This window comes from Corvus moneduloides, chromosome 4 (genome assembly GCF_009650955.1).
Source record: "Corvus moneduloides isolate bCorMon1 chromosome 4, bCorMon1.pri, whole genome shotgun sequence".
Taxonomy (NCBI): domain Eukaryota; kingdom Metazoa; phylum Chordata; class Aves; order Passeriformes; family Corvidae; genus Corvus; species Corvus moneduloides.
In genome coordinates this window covers 71381420-71399985 of record NC_045479.1, presented here as the reverse complement: position 1 = coordinate 71399985, position 18566 = coordinate 71381420, and the positions used below count along the sequence as shown (strand labels likewise).

General features: G+C 48.3%; 1 protein-coding gene across 2 annotated transcripts; it reads left to right on the top strand.

The window, feature by feature from the left end:
- The first annotated feature begins 6748 nt into the window (after positions 1-6748).
- LOC116442924 (endonuclease domain-containing 1 protein-like) lies at positions 6749-12632 on the top strand. 2 transcript variants are annotated; one of them, XM_032106601.1, is made up of 3 exons: positions 6749-6855; positions 8930-9249; positions 11054-12632. In XM_032106601.1, exons 2-3 carry the CDS (start codon positions 8965-8967, stop codon positions 11591-11593), a joined length of 825 nt encoding a protein of 274 aa, XP_031962492.1. In that variant the 5' UTR covers positions 6749-6855; positions 8930-8964; the 3' UTR covers positions 11594-12632. The 2 variants fall into 2 exon arrangements, with proteins under 2 accessions (XP_031962492.1, XP_031962493.1); XM_032106602.1 differs by lacking the exon at positions 6749-6855 and adding an exon at positions 7330-7353.
- Positions 12633-18566: the final 5934 nt, after the last annotated feature.

Here is an 18566-nt window from a genome sequence, read left to right as displayed (position 1 = left end):
TGGTCAAATCTCTTTGGCTCAGCCTCAAGAAGTGACCTGGAGAGTCATCTCCACTCCAAGGAGGAATCTTCACACACACACTCCAGGAAGGTGTTTGTTAGAAGACCCTGCCACTAAAAAGTGGGACTGGGCTTTTTCAGTATAAAGTGATGGATTGTCAGTCAGATGTCTCCAGACCATCTGTGTCAGCTCAGCAGCTTTAGATAAGCTATTAGTAGTATAACTTGTTTGTTCCTTTATTGGCTACTTTTCCAGGTCTACTGTATCCTTATCTCACCCTCAGGATGTTTAACTTTGGGATTGATGAGTCTGGCTGGTTCCAGCATTATTCAACAGCAAAAGCAGCATGATGGGCCCTTCTCCATTCACCACTGGGAGCTTGGCAAATAGGCCATTGCTCAAGTTGTTTTACCCCATTCCAGGCAGAGCATCCTGCTACAGGTGGGATGACACATTTTTGGCATCATGTATAGGATGCCATGGTTGAGGGGGCCCATACCCCCCAAGGATATCATTGCTTTATCCATGATAAATTCTGGACAGGGAGGGCTAGGAGGTTATCCATTGGCTGTTAACAGCTGGATGGCATTCAAGCAGCTGCAAGCCAAGACTCCCCAGGAAATATCAGTGCTTGAGTGCTCCCCAGTTTTGGAAAAATTGAGAGTATAACATTTGCATTGTCATCTGGTGATGAGCAAGTAACATTAAGACCAGTAATTGAAAGTAAAACCAGAGATGATTTTCGAGGACAGCAAATTTCTACTAAAATGGTGCCGTATATGATGACTGAGATGTCAGAGTCCCAGGAAAGATACAGCAGAGATACATGGGATGAAAATGTATGGGGTGATTCTGGTGACGGAGAACCAGGTCAAGATGATTCTTTATCTCCTTCAACTTCCCCCAAATCTACTAGTCATTGTCAACAATTAATAAAATTTCTAATAGATAAGGGAGCACAAATTCAATATCACAGCAGCGGTGAGATGCCGTGAAGTTCGGTTTATGACCCAGATGGAAAAGAGTTAAAACCATTGCAATAAATGGAGCAACTGTCACCTGTCAAGCTGATAAGGCTGATTCATGGCTCCTGGGTGGGAAGCTGGTGTCAGCTGTCTTTGAAGTTAAAGATCACAATGAAAAGCTTTGGGGTTTTGATGTTCTGAGTGATTGAATCTGGCACCTGCTGGATGGCTGTGTGTGGTGCCTTGGTCCAAATGTCAACAGTAACCCTAAAAGAAATCCAGACTCTGCAGTGTGCTCGCTCTATGTGGCACCTGCACTTCCTGATTCAGGCATTGCCAGAGTATCACAGTGCCAGATACTTGGTACCATGTAGGGTGGGGTTTCTGAAGTCCTAGTGGAGTGAGCCAGAGAAGGAAGCCATATGCCCTGTTCCAGAGGAAGGCTGAATATGTTTCCCTAAAGATGAACAAAAAGATCTTGAACTTATGAAAAAAATAATCATCGAAGCTTATTACATGTAGCAACTCGAGCAAATAATCTGGTCCTGCACCACCACATGTGGCAGCTTCCACGTTTAGCAAGGGGTAAAACTTCTGTCTTTTTGTAGAATCATAGAATCATAGAGGGGTTTGTGTTGGAAGGAACCCTAAAGATCATCTCAGTCTCCAACTCCCCTGCATGGGCCAGGCCAGCTGCCACTTGACCAGCATGCTGCAAGCCCCATCCAGCATGGGCCTTGTCCTCCTAGAGCCTGGACACAGGACACCAGAAAAAGCTTTGATTGCAGTCACTTTCTCCAGAGGCCTTTTTGGAGTAGTTAGCGTGCCCAGGACTCTTTTGGGATTACAGGCTCCTCTCAGAGGCTGATCATTTGTAACTTCTTTCCAGTGATGCTGCAGAAGATGCTCCCTGGCCCAGATCAGCTCTGAGACACATTCTTAGCACCACAGTTGCAGATTCCATTCACATTTTTTCTTTTTATTCACTTTATTTTTCTTTTACTTACTGAGCAAAAATCTTCATCCTTGAATGAACTGTAGCCCTCCCAAGGAATACCCCAGCTCCAGAACTGATTTCCCAACACCTTTCCCTGTGTATGCGGTTAGAGGAGGCAACCTCTGGTGTTCCAGGAGTGGGGAACACTTGTAGCAACAACACAAAGCATCACAGAATCACAGAATGGCCTGAGGGTCTGCAGGGAGAGCCCTGGGCAGATTTGGGCTGTGGAGACAGGAGGAAAGGGAAGCAGATGTGCCAGGGAAGGTGTCTCACCAACATCACCTTTCAAACCTAGGAGTGGAAAGTGCTCCTTGTCTCATGCACCCACCCATTCTCCCAGCACAGGCTGCAGGCTGGATCCCAAAGGTCACAAGTCAAAATGAGAGCAGTCAGATTCTGAGCTTCTTTCTCTTTAAAGCTTTTGTGTTCATGCAGGAGGGGCATGTCTATGATTTCTCTCAGATTCATTCATTTTCATACACTGAGGTCACAAAAAATGGGATCTTGACCATCAGAGGCTTCTGCTCTGGGGTAATCTGCTGCATTACTCCCATTCCCCATTCTAACACCTCTTCCTCTTTCCCTGTGAAGCTGATAGGGAATAATAATTTCAAGGAGATGGAAACAGAGACGATCCTCTAGAACAATGCAAGTTCAGCTCAGAGCAAATCAAAGAGAGCCAGCCTGTCCTCCAAGACTACGACAACCTGATTGGTTTGGACGGTGGCCATTTGAGCCCCAGTGGCCATCAAAACAGTTTTAACAACAAGTTGGCTACTTTCACCCTCACCAACACCGTGCCCCAGGATAGCAGTCTCATCTTTGGCCCCCAGAACATCTACAAGTTTAAAACGATGGCCAAAACCAGCAAGGGCTGTACAACCACCTATGTCATCATGGGGGCTGTGCCTGGGAACCCCCACATCACTGATGGGAGGGTTAATGTACCCAACCCCCTCTGGTCGGCTGCCTGCTGCCTGGTGGGCACCTTCTCCTCTGATCAAAGGCACAAGACGTGGGCAGAGCCTCCAGCTGCTTTGCTTTGCTGCCCATCTCAGGAGAGAGCTCTTAGGGACAAGTCCTCTCCTCCTTAGCTGTCCCTAAGCGTGTGCAGCTGACTTGTCCCTCACCTCCTTAGGAAGGCTGTGGGACCAGGGCATCTCAGGTTGCCCAGAGACCTTGTCTGGAGATCTCCATGTCTGCAGATACTCAAACTCCGACAATTTATGATCCTGGACAACCTGCTCTAGCCGATCCTGCTTGACCAGGGGTCTGGAATAGAAGATCTTGAGAGGTCCTTCCAAAACCCAACTACTCAGTGCTTATGTGATTGTGGGACATGGTTTTGTTTGCTTGCTTTGAAACTGCACCTTGAGAGCAGCAGCTGAGGTATCAGACAGGCAGGATCAGGCATCAGATATACAGGATGCTTTGAGCAGCCAAAGTAAATTGCTATGATGCACTCCTTGGATACCTTGATTCTCTGCTCTGCTTCTGAAGTTTATCTGAAGATTTATGGGAAACTGCTTTGGGGAAATGTATTCAATATATTCAATGTATCAATGAATTCAATGTCACAATCAAAAGATCAACATAGGACAGATCATTCAGTTCCTGAGTAGCTCACAATAAAGTTTATTTTCCCCAGTGCTGAATTGCAGGGTCACGTTATATATAAACCCCAAGCTGATTCCCACTGCAATTTCCACCAGCAGCAGCAGTAATGTCACGGTGCCCAGAGCATCCTTGCAGGAGGTTGGGTGTCCAGGTGCTGTCAGAGGATGTCATAACACCCACACAAGTGTCAGCATCAGACTCCACTTACTTCTCCTATGAATGGGCACGAACAAAGAGGCTGGGGTGCCAACAGCTCATACAAGATACCCCCATGGCTCCAGCAATGAGACTCGCAATTTTGATCTCCTCACTCTTGATCCTTTGGGGTTGGAGGCCTGCGCAACAAAGAGTTCAACGGGTTCTGTGTGTTCAGGCTCATGTGGGATTGCCTCACTTTTCCCCTGGGATGGGTTTTACACTGTGTCATGCAGCACTGTGGAGCTGGGGGACACTTTGGGGGTCTTTGATGGTTTATGGCCCCTTCTGATTATGTGACCACTGCTGGGCCCTGCTTTGTTGTGTTGAAACATAGACTTAGAAGAAACATAAAGATTTTAGTTATAGGCTAGCTGTGTTGAGATTAGTTGGAATAGGAAAGAACTTGGGCTCAGTGAGAGTTAATTAAGATAGTTAGGAGAGCTGGACCTGAAATGGGTTTTAGGATGTTAGTAACTGATTACCAAATAACTGATGATCTGTCATTTGCATGTTTGCTTAGCTGTTCTTAGAATGAGGAAGACAAACACTGATAAGTTGGTGTAGGGAACAAGGACAATTACCAATTTCCTCCTTCGTTGGAACCCGTTCAAATGTCATGCAAGAAGAAACTTAGAGGTCACTAAAGTAATTAGGGTTGTTAAAGCTCAGAAAGGCAAAAAGGTCAAAATGAGGAAGATGAGTTACTTCATCTTTTTTTAGGACCACTGACCCAATTCAAGACCACCAACTGCATTCAGGACACACACTACGCACGCTTAATGACATGTAAGCTCATTTCCATACGAAGCGGAGAATGGGAGGTGTTAATGTTATGAATATGCATTTGTATTTTGGATATTCATAATTTTTGTAAATAAAAACTTTTGTGTTTGCCTCGTGTCAGGGCCCTGCATCTTCGGGAGCTGTCCCACGCAGTGCCTGGCGCCAAATAAAACATGCACTTTCTAACTCTAAACTGTCAGAGGGTTTTCGTCCGTCTCCGTTGGATATCGATATTAGTTCGATATTCATATTTTGGTAAATCAGTGTCAGCTGGGCCTCATCAGAAAGGAGGAATTTGTCCCACCTCTGCCAGATCTGCTTCTTACAGGCCTTCTCCCTTATTCTGGCTAAAGCCCACGTTGTTTAAGACATCAGTCCCAGGTTAACAGAGACAAAAGAAACTGCAGGTCTCAACCAGCTTGTTTAAACAAACTTTGGTCTAAGACACTTCTTCTGGATATTTCTGGTTGTAACAACCAAGTCAGCATTCTATCATTCCCGGACTTTTGGAAATGGAAGAAAATGAGTCCAGTTTAGTTTTGAGTGAATGAATGATCATCCAATCACAGAACATTTTGGGTTGGAAAGGACCTTAATGACCAGCTAGTTCCATGTATTGCCACAGGCAGGGACACCTTCCACTATCCCAGGTTGCTCCAAGCTCTGTCCAACCTGGCCTTGGACACTTCCAGGGATCCAGGGGCAGCCACAGCTTCTGTGGGCACCCTGTGCTGGAGCTTCACCACCCTCACAGTAACAAATATCTTCCTCATATCCAATCTAAACCTACACTCCTTCCGTTTCAAGCTGTTTCACCTTGTCCCAATGTTGTGGTTTAACCCCAGCCAGCAGCCACGCCCCACGCAGCCGCTCGCTCACTCTCTGACCACCGGGATCAGGGAGAGTATTGGAAGGGTTAAAGCTGGAAAACTCAGGGGTGAAGATAAAGACAGTTTAACAGGGAAAGCAAAAGCCGTGCACACAAGCAAAGCACAACAAGGGATTCTTTCACCATTTCCCACGGGTAGAAAGGTGTTCAGCCATCTCTAGGAGAGCAGGGCGCCATCCCACTTAACAGTTACCTGGGAAGACAAAAACCATCACTCCAAATGTCCCCTCCTTCCTCCTCCTTCTCCTCACTTTATATAGTCAGCATGATGTCACATGGTCTGGAATATCCCTCTGGTCAGTTGGGGTCACCTCTCGTGGCTGTGTCTCCTCCCAAGCTCCCAAGTACCCCCATCCTCCTTGCCAGTGTGGCAGTACCAAAAGCAGAAAGTGCTGTGAAAGCTCTGCTCAGCAATAACAAAATCATCTCTGTATTATCAACTCTGGGTTCAGCACAACTCCAAAACACAGCCCCACGTCTGCCACTGTCAAGAAAATCAACTCTACCTCAACTGAAACCAGCACACCTATCAGCTCCATGCCCTTGTCCCAAGTCTCTCTCCAGCTCTCCTGTAGACTCTTAAAGTACTGGCAGGTGCTCTTAGGTATCCCCAGAGCCTTCTCTTTCCCAGGCTGCTGGTATGAAGCTGTTACAAAGCCATGGCAATCAGGCAAGAGGATATACATAGCCTGGCCATATGAATGATGTTATGTGAGGCTGCACAAGAGCAGGCTGTGAATATCTGAGTGTACTTAGGCCAGTCGACCCAATGTCACCAGAGGTGTTCTTTTGGGAACAGAAACATGTGTAGGTGCTGCAGCAGCAGCAGCTGCAGCTGGTGGGATTGATGAAGTGAACAAGGAAGTCACCAGACCCTGTTAACTGGTCCTGACAGATCATGCTGCAGGTGAGCAAATTTGGGAGAAATTCTGAGAAGTCTATAACAAACAATGGTCAACCCATTTCAGGGTGGGCATGAACAAACTCCCCTGAATCAAAATAGAAAACTTCGCTTTTCTGGAATACCCTGTTAGTAAGAAGGGGCAAATTTATAACTGAGCAGATATATTTAAGTGATCTTAGTAAGAAGGGGCAAATTTATAACTGAGCAGATATATTTCAGTGATCCTAATATACCATGCTGCAAGTCAGAAAATTTCAGAGAAATTCTGAGGAAACCGTAACAAACAACGGTCAACCCATATCAGGGTGAGCATGAACAAACTTCCTCAATAAAAATACAAAGCTTCCCTATTCTGTAAAATTCCCTGTTTATAAGAAGGGGCACATTTATGACTGGGTGTATATATTGCAGTGGCACTCCTGAGGATTCAAAGAGTCCTTTCTCCAGGGAGAAGAGGGAAAGAACAGTTCAGCTGCCTGCTCTGAGACTCTGCTTCAAGGTAAGCTCTTGCTCCTTCCTCACCATCGACTCCAATATTCAAAGTCTTTCCTGAGCTTTGGAGTAAATATATAGACAAAGCCTAGGCTGCAGTTGCTGAGCTCTAAGGAGCAATCAGAGTTTCTGCATACACTGAATTTTGCAGCATTTTAGTATTTTCTGTCAGTCAGGAGGGCAAGGACAGAAGGAATGATCTGGGAAAGAAACTCAAGCCAGATCACCTGAAAATTAATATCAAGGTGTTGAAGAAGAAGGCTGGGGGGGAGATTATTGAGTACCAAAACCCCATCCATGACCTTGCAAAAAACCTCTGGATAAACAGAGGTGGTATCTGAACTCCTGGAAAAATTCATTCTAAGCCCTGTTTGGGAAATCTAACAATCTCTTTTCCTGGAGATCCTATAAACCCAAACAGCCTCAGACTGCAGCAGAGGCATTTGAGAGTCCACTGCCACTTTGGGGTTGTGAGCAGAGTCCTGTGCCACTCTTTCCCACAGAGGTAGGTCGGTTGCTATGTATCTATTAAGCTAGATCTTACATTAGTTTGGTATATTTTAATCTTGTGCAGGGGGTCATGCAAAAGGACTTTTCAGACACTTCTCTGCTTAATCTGGGGCAGATGTGGCTGTGCTCTGCACAGTACTGTAAAAAGTCACCACCTGTGGTTCCAGTTCTCAGTTTCCAGCTCATTGGTCAGCACGTTCCTGATCCAGGGCTGGTAAAGAGAAAAGGACCAGATGTCTTGGGTCAGAGCAGGGCTGTGTGTAGCTTAACATCCTGAATCCAATGGAAATGGAGAGATGAGGGCCAGGGAGAAGGATAAGAGCAAATGTGCAAGGTGACTTGTAAGGACTTCAGCAGTCCTCAGCTCAGACCCCTCCCAGCCAAAGGTGGGCTTTGTGTTTTAGAGGCTGTGGCAGATTTCTCTCCCAGGAACCCTCTTAGCTGCCTGTCCTGCCTGCCTTGTTCCAAATGCTGCTGATGTTAAATCATTCCACTGAGTGTCTGGCAATGCAAGTGGGAGCATCCCTGCTATCCCAAAGCCTGTGCTGCCTCTGAAAGGAGACAAAGCCCCTTGCTTGGCTGCCAGCATCACAGGGAGCTTTTCAGAAGTTTTCTCCTAAAGGAATGATCTTACTGACTGCTGAAAATCATGTCAGCAGTGAGAAAGACAAGACAGGAGAGGTGGCTGTCCAAGAAATAGAAATTCCTGCAACGGTGCCTTTGACTGTACAGGAAAATCAATCGGCAAAGCTCTAGATGGGCATCAGCAGGAATCCCATGCAGCCACGGGAAGAGGTGTCCCTCCGTGCTTGCATTGCAGCAGCCATTGTGCTGATAAGATAAGAAGAGTTATCCCTCGTGCCTGCTGCTACCATCTGCTTGGCACCTTCCTTTTGTCTCTCCATGCGTCTGCAAGTTCAGAGTCTGGGGTTGGATAATGTGGAAATGCAAGTTGAGCAGCAGGACACCCACTGGCCAATGTCAGCTGAGAGGCAGGACCCCAGGTGGACCATTTGGGGCTCAAGATTGGGGCTGAGTGGAAGAGCTGCACATCTGTGTGAACCTGGGTGGGGCCAGAGACATGTAGGAAGTGCAGCATGGCTGTTCTTTTCCTGCCCAATGCCCCATGAGACTAAAGCCCAGCTCAGCATTGCAGAGGGCTGAGCAGAATCCGTGCCCAGCTGCAGGTGTCTGCTGTGCAAAGGTCCTCAGAGCTGAGGTTTCCTTGGGAGGGCTAAAGGAGGGAGGTGGGAAAAGGTGACCTTGTCCCAAAGCTGTGCCTCAGTTCCAAGATAACTTTGCTGTGAGAGCTGATTACACTCGTGGTGGGTTTGGATCCTTTCTCATACAGGCTGAGCTCTCCCACTGCTGCCTCCTCTGGGCTCCTTAACCCTGGTTTATATTTCACCCTTATTGCCCTGGTGATTCCCCATAGCCAGGAGGACAGAAGTTACTCCTTTCCTGGTCTCTCACAGTCTCCTCTTCTGCCAGCTCTGTCCCCCTGCACAAAAAGGCTCCAGGCCATGACCAGCTCTCTCCAAGCTGAGTGTCCCTCTGCATTTGCCTTCCAGGGGAGCAAGAGCCCTTCACTTGAAATCCTCCCACGATGCTGCGCCTGCTGCTGCTGCTGCAGGTGTTGGCCAGCTGCCTCTGGCTGGGACACAGCGAGGTCTTCAATGACTTTGCAAGTTGTCCTACGTTTTTCTATGAAGGGTTCACCCCAAATAATGCCCTGCAGCCAGCAAACCCAGCCTGGATCTGCCAGCGCTACAAAAACCAGTATCGTTTTGCCACCCTGTACGACAAAACACGGCGCATTCCCGTGTACTCTGCTTATATCTACCAGCCTGGATCTTCCCCAAGACCTAAATTGTGGTTTGTTGAGCCCCAGGTAAGTGTTTCTCTTACAGCACATCACTCTCCAATAGCTAATTGAAAAACTACAGCATTTGACCCAACATTTCTATTCCCTCCCACACCCACACACATGCAAATGGACACACTGGATGGGATTCTTCTCATTTAACTTCAAATACCTGCACCACATGGTTCCTCTGATGCATCTGAGACATCAGCAGGAGGATGAGATGAATCATATCCCAAAGATGCCCAGTTTTTAGCATTGACCTGACAAAAACATCAAATTGCATTGCATTACAAAGTCAAATGATTCCCCTCCCAGTGCCCTGCTGTGGTGGATGACCAAGTGATGGGGAAAAGGCTTCCAAGAGAGCCTAAACTTGAGGGACCAAGAGTCCTGCTGGGCTCTGATCCCCACTTTGCCCTGGTCTGTTTGGCATCCCTGGCAGAGCTGATCTGCTCCCAGTGCAGAGTCAAACGGGCTTTGTGAGTGGTGTGAGAAGAGGGAGGAGAAACTCAGAATGGGGTGAGATGGCCCAGGGACAAAGCCTCGGCAGGCACAGGCACTGGAGATGAGAGGGTCAGGTTAACACTGGGGGGATCTCTGGAGCGACGTTTCAGGCAGTGGAAAGTGAGGAGCATCAGTGTCAGTCCAGTCAGAAGGGTGTGATCTCCATCCATGGGCAGTGACCCCTGAGCCCCTTTGGCTCAGGCTTGGTCCAGAAGGATCCAGCAGACAGCCAGAACTCCAGGAGGTACACAGCTCTCCCAAGCATCCTGCAGACAAACTTCAGTAGAACAGGCCAGGCCAAATGCAGAAGAGAAAAAGAGGAAATTCCTGTCATTGCTAAGGACAGGGTAGCAGGAGGCAATTTGGGTGAAAATGAGCCAGAGAAGGAAGCCATATGCCCTGTTCCAGAGGAAGGCTGAATATGTTTCCCTAAAGATGAACAAAAAGATCTTGAACTTATGAAAAAAAATAATGATTGAACCTTATTACACATAGCAACTCAAGCCTGGACACAGGACACCAGAAAAAGCTTTGATTGCAGTCACTTTCTCCAGAGGCCTTTTTGGAGTAGTTAGCATGCCCAGGACTCTTTTGGGATTACAGGCTCCTCTCAGAGGCTGATCATTTGTAACTTCTTTCCAGTGATGCTGCAGAAGATGCTCCCTGGCCCAGATCAGCTCTGAGACACATTCTTAGCACCACAGTTGCAGATTCCATTTATGTTGAGATCTTTTTGCTTACTGAGCAAAAATGTTCATCCCTGAATGAACTGTAGCCCTCCCAAGAAAACCTCAGCTCCAGAACTGATTTCCCAACACATTTCCCTGTGTATGTGGTTAGAGGAGGCAACCTCTGGTGTTCCAGGAGTGGGGAACACTTGTAGCAACAACACAAAGCATCACAGAATCACAGAATGGCCTGAGGGACTCCAGGGAGAGCCCTGGGCAGATTTGGGCTGTGGAGACAGGAGGAAAGGGAAGCAGATGTGCCAGGGAAGGTGTCTCACCATCGGCACCTTTCAAACCTAGGAGTGGAAAGTGCTCCTTGTCTCATGCACCCACCCATTCTCCCAGCACAGGCTGCAGGCTGGATCCCAAAGGTCACAAGTCAAAATGAGAGCAGTCAGATTCTGAGCTTCTTTCTCTTTAAAGCTTTTGTGCTCATGCAGGAGGGGCATGTCCATGATTTCTCTCAGATTCATTCATTTTCATACACTGAGGTCACAGAAAATGGGATCTTGACCATCAGAGGCTTCTGCTCTGGGGTAATCTGCTGCATTACTCCCATTCCCCATTCTAACACCTCTTTCTCTTTCCCTGTCAAGCTGATAGGGAATAATAATCTCAAGGAGATGGAAACAGAGCAAACCCTCCTTCAAAAAGGGTTCACCATGAAGGATATAGAACAGAACCAGGCTGTCCTCGGAGACTACGACAACCTGATTGGTTTGGACCATGGCCATTTGAGCCCCAGTGGCCATCAAAACAGTTATAGCAACAAGGCGGCTACTTTCACCCTCACCAACATAGTGCCTCAGGATACCAGTCTTAACAAGGGTGCCTGGAACATCTACGAGTTTAGAACAATGGCCACAGAGAGCCAGGGCTGTAATACCACCTACGTCATCACGGGTGCTGTGCCTGGGAACACCACGGCCAAAAACAGGGTTAATGTACCCAGCCACATCTGGTCAGCTGCCTGCTGCCTGGTGGGCACAACGCCAGGGAAGGCGTGGGGGGTCATTGCTGAAAACAACAGGAACTACAAGTTCCCGCTCCTCACGCTGGGGCAGCTGGAGTCTGATTTGACCAAGCTCTATGGAGGGAATCAGGTTACTCTGTTCCACAGTGCCTGTCCCCGCTAACAAACCTCACATCCTTGATGGAAAAGGCTCAGTGTCTTTTTCCACATGTCATAGAATCACAGAATCACAGAATCACAGAATCACAGAATCACAGAATGGGTTGGGTTTGATGAGACCTTAAAGATCATCTTGTTCTGACCTGCCTGCCATGGCCAGGGACACCTTCCACTAGACCAGGTTGTTCCAAGCCCTTTCCAGCCTGGCCTTGAATGCTTCCAGGCACGGGGCAGCCAAAATGTCTCTGGGTAACTTTTGCTCATAGCATAGCCTGCTCATGGTAATTTACTTCTTTATAATATCCCATCTAACCCTGCCCTCCATCAGTGTGAAACTATTCCCTCTTGTCCTGTAAGTTTTTACCCTTGTCCCAAGTCCCTCTCAAGCTCTCTCAGAGATCCTTTAGGTACTGGACTCCCAGGAGTCTTCTCCAGGATGAACACCTACAGCTCTCTCCAGAGCAGAGGTGCTTCAGCCCTCCGAGCATCCTCATGGCCTCCACTGGACTCCACTCCAACAGCTTTGTATTCTTCTTGTGTTCTGGGCCCCAGAGCTGGAGGCTCAGCTGCCGGTGGGGTCTCACCAGAGCAGAGTAGAGAGGGACAAATGTCCTGTGCAGTATCTGTGCTGCTTCCTTCTCTGGTGTGTTTCCATCTCTGCCCCTCACGGCACCTCCTCCTCTGTTCAAAGGCACAAAGAGGTGGGGGCAGTGTTTATGTGTTTATGAGATCATGTGATTATGTGATTCTGGGACATGGTTTTGTTTGCGTGTTTTTGAAACTGCACCTTGAGAGCAGCAGCTGAGGTATCAGACAGGCAGGCTTTGCCATCAGATATACAGGATGCTTTGAGCAGCCAAAGCTAAATTCCTGTGACGCACTCCTTGGATACCTTCATTCTCTGCTCTGCTTCTGGAGCTTATCTGCAGATTTATGGGAAACTGCTTTGGGGAAATGTATTCAATGGTTGTAAAAGATCAGTGTGTGCCAGGTCATTTAGTTTGCAAGAGCTTACAATAAAAGTTATTTGCTGCATTGCTGGATTCCAGGGTTACCTCATATATAAACCACAAATTGCTTCTTGCTGAAATTTCCACCACCAGCACTGATGTCACAATGCCCAGAGCATCCTTGCAGGACACTGGGTGTCCAAATGCAATCTGAGGATGCCATAACACCCACACAAGTGTCAGCATCAGACACCAGTTATTCTCCTGTGAATGGGCATGAACAAAGTGGGCCATGGTGCCAAGAGCTCATACAAGCTGGGTCACTTCCAGAGCTGCCAGCTTGAGCCGGCATTCTCAGCTCAGGAGCTGTTGTTCATCGTCCTACTGGGTCTCATTGCTCAGCCAGGAGCAACCTCTTTGGGGGCTGCACTAAAACATTGGTTCTGGTGGCACAATGCCCAGAGCATCCTTGCAGGACATTGGCTGTTTAAGGGCCATCAGAGGATGCCATAACATCCACACAAGTGTCAGCATCAGACTCCAGTTACTTCTTCTCAGCAAATACCTCTGCTGTACTTCAGGGGCTCCCTCTGACTCGCTCACCCACCTCTGCACACCTGCTGGGGCTTCAGACCACACTCATCCTCACCACTGCTCATCCCATGCCCACTGCCCCTGCTTTCCAGGCTCTGGAACCACGGGCTGCTTGACCAACTGTCGTGGTTTGACACTGGCCAAATGCCAGGCACCCATGAAAGCCGCTCACTCACTGTCCCCTGCCACAGCTGGACAGAGGAGAGAAAAATTAACAAAGGGTTCATGAGTTAAGATAAGGACAAGGAGAAAACACTCCAAGGGCAAAACAGGCCCACCTAAGAGAAAGAAAGTGAGTTTATTACTAACAAAATCAGAGGATGATAATGAGAAGTAAAGTAAGCCCTTAAACACACCTTTTCTTCCCCCAACCCCTCCCTTCTTCCCATCGACAGCTCAGGGGGACAGAGGTGTGGGGGTTTGGTCAGTTCATCACCCAAGATTTTCTTCCACTGCTCAGGGACAGGAGTCCTTCCCTGTGAGACTGTGGGGTCCCTCCCACAGGAGACAGTTCTCTGTGAACTTCTCCAGCGGGGCTCCACTCTCACTAGCAGCAGTTCTGCCAAACCTGCTGCAGCGTGAGCCCCTCCCACGGGCACACAGCCCTCCCAAAACTGCTGTGCCGTGGGTCACTCTTCCATGGGGTGCAGTCCCCCAAGGCCAGGCTGCTCCAGCCTGGCAGCAGGAGCCCCCTCTCTCCACCAGGTCTCCCACTGGATCACTGCTTCCTCCTGGCATCCTCCTGCTCTGGCACAGGCACCTCCCCCACGGGCTGTGGGTGGATCTCTGCATCCCCCGTGGATCCCCATCGGCTGCAGGGGCACCGCTGCTTCACATGGTCCTCACCACGGCCTGCAGAGGAATCCTGGCTCTTGTGCTTGGAGCACCTCCTCCCCCTCCTTCCCTACTGACCTTGGTGTTGCCGTGTTGTTTTCCCTCATGTTCTCACCTCCTCCTCCTCTTCTCTGGCTGGAATTAAAACTACATGGCCCACTTTGTTTTGATTTTTGTCTTAAAAATGTTATCACAGAGGCATTACCAACTTCTCTAATTGGCCCAGCTTCAGGCCATGGCAGCATGTCCATCTTCAGAGCCACCAGGGATTGGCTGTCGGACACAGTGGAAGCTTCCAGCAGCTTCTCCCAGAAGACACCTCTGTGGCCTCCCCACTATCAAAAACCAGGCTGTGCAAAACCAACACACCAACCCCATCAGTCCTACCTCTGTCAACTTCACAGGCTCTTCCCAGGACCTTTACCCCTGGCAGTAATCAGAAATGCCCTGCCATCCACAGCAAGCTTGTGAAATACATGGGAAGCCCAATAGAGAAAAGGATCAGCTTGGATTCTGCCTTGTTTCATGTAGGAGGAGTGCTGCTTTCCATCAGTCCTGATCAGGGCCGGGTAACTGGGGAGGTCCCATATGCCTGGAGCTTGGCCAGGCACTGTGACATCCATTCACAAGAAGTGCTGGAAGGAGAATATGGGGAACTACAGGTGTGTCCACCTGACCTTGTTTCACAGAAGGGTTATGGAGCAGATTGTCCTGAGTGTGATCACACGGCACACACAGGATAACCAAAGCATCAGACCCAGCTGGGAGGAGTTTAGGAAAGGCAGGTCCTGCCTAACCAACCTGATCTCCTTTGATGGCCAGATGACTGGCCCAGTGCATGAGGGGGAGGCTGGGGAAGTGTCTACCTGGACTTCAACAAAGCCTTTTGAACGGTCTCCCACAGCATTCTCCTGAAAATGCTGTCAGCCCAGGGCTTGCACGGGTGCACTCTCAGCTGGGTGAAGAACTGTCTGAATGTCCAGGCCAAGAGAGCGTTGGTGAACGGTGCCACATCCAGCTGGCATCCGGCCACAAGCGGTGTCCCCCGGGGATCAGTGTTGGGCCTAGTCCCATTTAATATCTTCACTGATGATCTGGATGAGGGGATGGCGTGAACCCTCAGTAAGATCATGGATGATGCCAAGTTTAGTGGGAGTCTCAACCTGCCGGAGGGTAGGAAGGCTCTGCAGAGGGACCTGGGCAGGCTGGATCGACGGGCCAAGGCCACCTCTGCCGGCACTGCAGAGAAAGGCCACGAGGCTGGCGAAGGCCCTGGAGGGCAAGGCCTGTGAGGAGCAGCTGAGGCTGCTGGGGTCGTTAGCCTGGAGAACAGGGGGCTCTGAGAGATTATTTCTCTCTATAGCTCCCTGAAAAGGGGGTGTAGCCAGATGGCAGCTGGCATTTTCTCCCAGGCAACAAGCGAGAGGATGAGAGGACAAGGCATCAACCTGCAGCAGGGGAGGTTCCGGTGGGACATCAGGAGGAATTTTATCACAGAAAGGGTGATTCCACATTGGAATGCACGGTATGGGGAGGTGGTGGAATCCCCATCCCTGGAGACTGGATGTGGCACTCAGTGCCATGGTCCAGTTGGTCAAAGGTTGGACTCGATGAGCTCAGAGGCCTTTTCCAACATAAATGATTCTGTGTTTCTCAGAGCAGCCCAGCTTGGAGCAGAGCAGAGGGCTGCCCCAGCTCCTCAAGCATCCTGCCAGGCACCTTTCATCTGCGATTGCCTCTGCTTTCTGTTGGCCCTGCTGTGAATGGGGAATAGGGATACAGCCCTTTGCTGGGCCCAGAGCTGGTCCATGCCCACAGTGGGGTGGGAAGCACCTCTGTCCCCTGGGAAGATGCAGCTGCACTGACATGGGAGGGTGATTTTGCAGTTTGCTCTGTGTCTGTCCATCTTTGGGGAGAGCTCTGGGCTCCAGTGTGTCACTGGGATTTTAGACACTAGGGAAAAATGATTTTTGCTGGGAGCTGTGAGGAGATGCTGGGAGCTAAACTCACTTCACTGCCAAGTGTTGGATCATGCAGCTTGCTCAGTCCTTTTCCAGTAACACCAAGGGCTGGGATTCCATGAAATGAACCAGTTGTCACATGCCATTCCGGAGGAGACGGAAACAAAAAAATCAAGACATAATCTGACCTTGAGAAAGCAGCTGGGCAAAGCTCCTCTGGTCCATCCAGGAGTATCTTTGGCTGTCCATTGGGAAGACAGCTTGGGAACTGCTTACTGGCACTTTGCCAACCCCTGGGCAAAGGAGATGCCATTCCCATCTGCTGGGTTGGACACATGGAAGCTGCTGGATGTCCCTCATGTACGCAGCAAATGTACTGTGTGTGCTTCTGCATGAAACACGTTCTGTTTGTGGCAGTGCCAGGCCAATCTCCAGCTGCTTGCCCAGAGAAAATGCACATTTCTTCATGTCAACCTGCAGGGACAGGTTTTTCTTGGGAAATGATAATCAAAGACATGAGGGTCCTTCCTGAGTCTCACATGAGGGCCCACTGGGAGTTTCCTGTCTTCAGGTAAATGGTAATCTAGAAAAAGGAAAACACTTTCTAAGTGCTTTACCTTGCTGGGAGCTATTAGCGGAGTGGAAAGTTAAGTTTATCAAAACCCAAATGTCTATTCTCATGTGTTACTTTCACATCCAAAGTCAGACTAAGAAATTGAGTCAATATTAGATGTTTGCTTAACCAGCTTAGCCTCTGAATACAAAGGCCACACTTTCCTATTATGAAAATTTTGTAAGATTAAACCCCCTTTGATTTCTGAGGAACTACTTATGTGTTGTGTCCCTGGATGGGATCCTGTGAAGTTACACTCCATGTACACAAGAACCACCAAACCTATTCAAACTAATCACACAACAGGAGAGTTTTCCTATTCATTTTGGTTTTACTGTTGCTCTTGGTTTTCATCTGGGTTCTCCTCCAATGGGATTTACACACTCACCTTTCACACAGCGACTGTACAAATACCAGAGCTCCAACAGCCAACAACAAAATCCAAACATATTAAGTCTTTTGTACTTTCAAATATATCCTTCCCTGGTGGATGGCATTTCATTTAAGAGAGGCTCAGCAAAATTGTACAGATGATTATTTATGTCTGTGTAAACATCAGATCCATTCTAAGGAATACTCAAAGGCCACAACAACATGAGCTGTTTCTGAGAATCCAGGTCACATTCATGTTTCCTCTGAAAGCAGCAACAACTTAAGCAAAGACCAGTTTTACTTGACATTATTTTCAGAGAACTGCTAATTTGTGATTCACTGTAAACTCAGAGGCTCAAAATGCTTCATAATCTAAAGAACCTTCCATTGAGGCAGATTCATTTATTGAAGAGAACCAAGAGAGAAAATACACTCACGATCAGCCTGATCTGTCTCAAGTGCTGGATGGATGTTCTGCTGTGCCAATGGGTTTGAGGGGTTTTACAGCAGATGCTGAAGAAGTCCAGAAAATGCCAACATCATTCCACAGCGGTACCTTGGGAATGCAAGTTGGCATCCTTTTGTTTTTCTTTTCATATGAAGTTACTACCTTCACACAAGATTCAAAGCCCAAAGCAAAAGAAACCGTATGATATAAACATGCCAGAAAAACCTGCAAGCTCAAGAAGGCTGAACCAGTGATTTCTGAGCTGGAAGCAAACACGTTGCACTGCCTCCATCCATCAGAGAGTAAGTGCTAGGAGCAGTGATTTATCTCTGTTCATCCCATGCTGGTTTATATGCAGGTGGAATTGAATGACTACACTTGGTGTCCAGATAAACTTTGGATCTTAGATATCAAAAAAGATTTTAAAGCAAGTGTTTTTATCTTGCTTTTTGAGAAAAAAAAGGAAAGAAAAAAAATGAGGAGAAGGTTTTGCTGCTAAGTGTCTTCCAGTTTCAAGCATGAGAAGTCTTCAGAAAACTGCAGTTTAAGAGTATCAGACAGATGGTGATTATCAGAGAGCACAGGTGAGGATGGTCAAAATGAGCTATTGAGCACATAGCTTGGGAACGTATAAACCAGCTCTTGTGAATACAGACACAGATATTCCAGATTAACACATCACATCTTTTTTTTTTTTAACAGCTGAACTACTATGGGAAAAGGGGAAAAACAAGACTCAAGAGTCCCACTCCCTGGGGCTTCATTGAATTATTGAATGGTTTGGGCTGGAAGGGACCTTAAAGATCATCTTGTTCCAACCCCCTCCCAAGGCAGGGACACCTCCCACTATCCCAGGTTGCTCCAAGCCGTGTCCAGCCTGGCCTTGGACACTTCCAGGGATCCAGGAGCAGCCACAGCTTCTCTGGGCACCCTGTGCCAGGCCTCACCACACTCACAGTTAAGAATGTATCCCTAATATCTAATCTAACCCTGCCCTCTGTCAGTGGGAAGCCATTCCACCTTACCCTGTCACTTCACGCTCATGTCCAAAGCACCTCTCCAGCTCTCCTGGAGCACCTTTAGGCACTGGAAGGGGCTCTAAGGTCTCCCTGGAGTCATCTGTTCTCCAGGCTGAACACCCCCAGCTCTCTCAGTCTGTACCCTGGAATATGGCTGCAGACAGAGAATCCAAACCTGCCCATCCT

Coding starts and splice junctions, on each gene's coding strand:
- LOC116442924 (XM_032106601.1), top strand. CDS start 8,965: ATGCTGCGCCTGCTGCTGCTGCTGCAGGTGTTGGCCAGCTGCCTCTGG. Junction 9,250..11,053: donor TGTGGTTTGTTGAGCCCCAG/GTAAGTGTTTCT, acceptor TTCCCTGTCAAG/CTGATAGGGAATAATAATCT.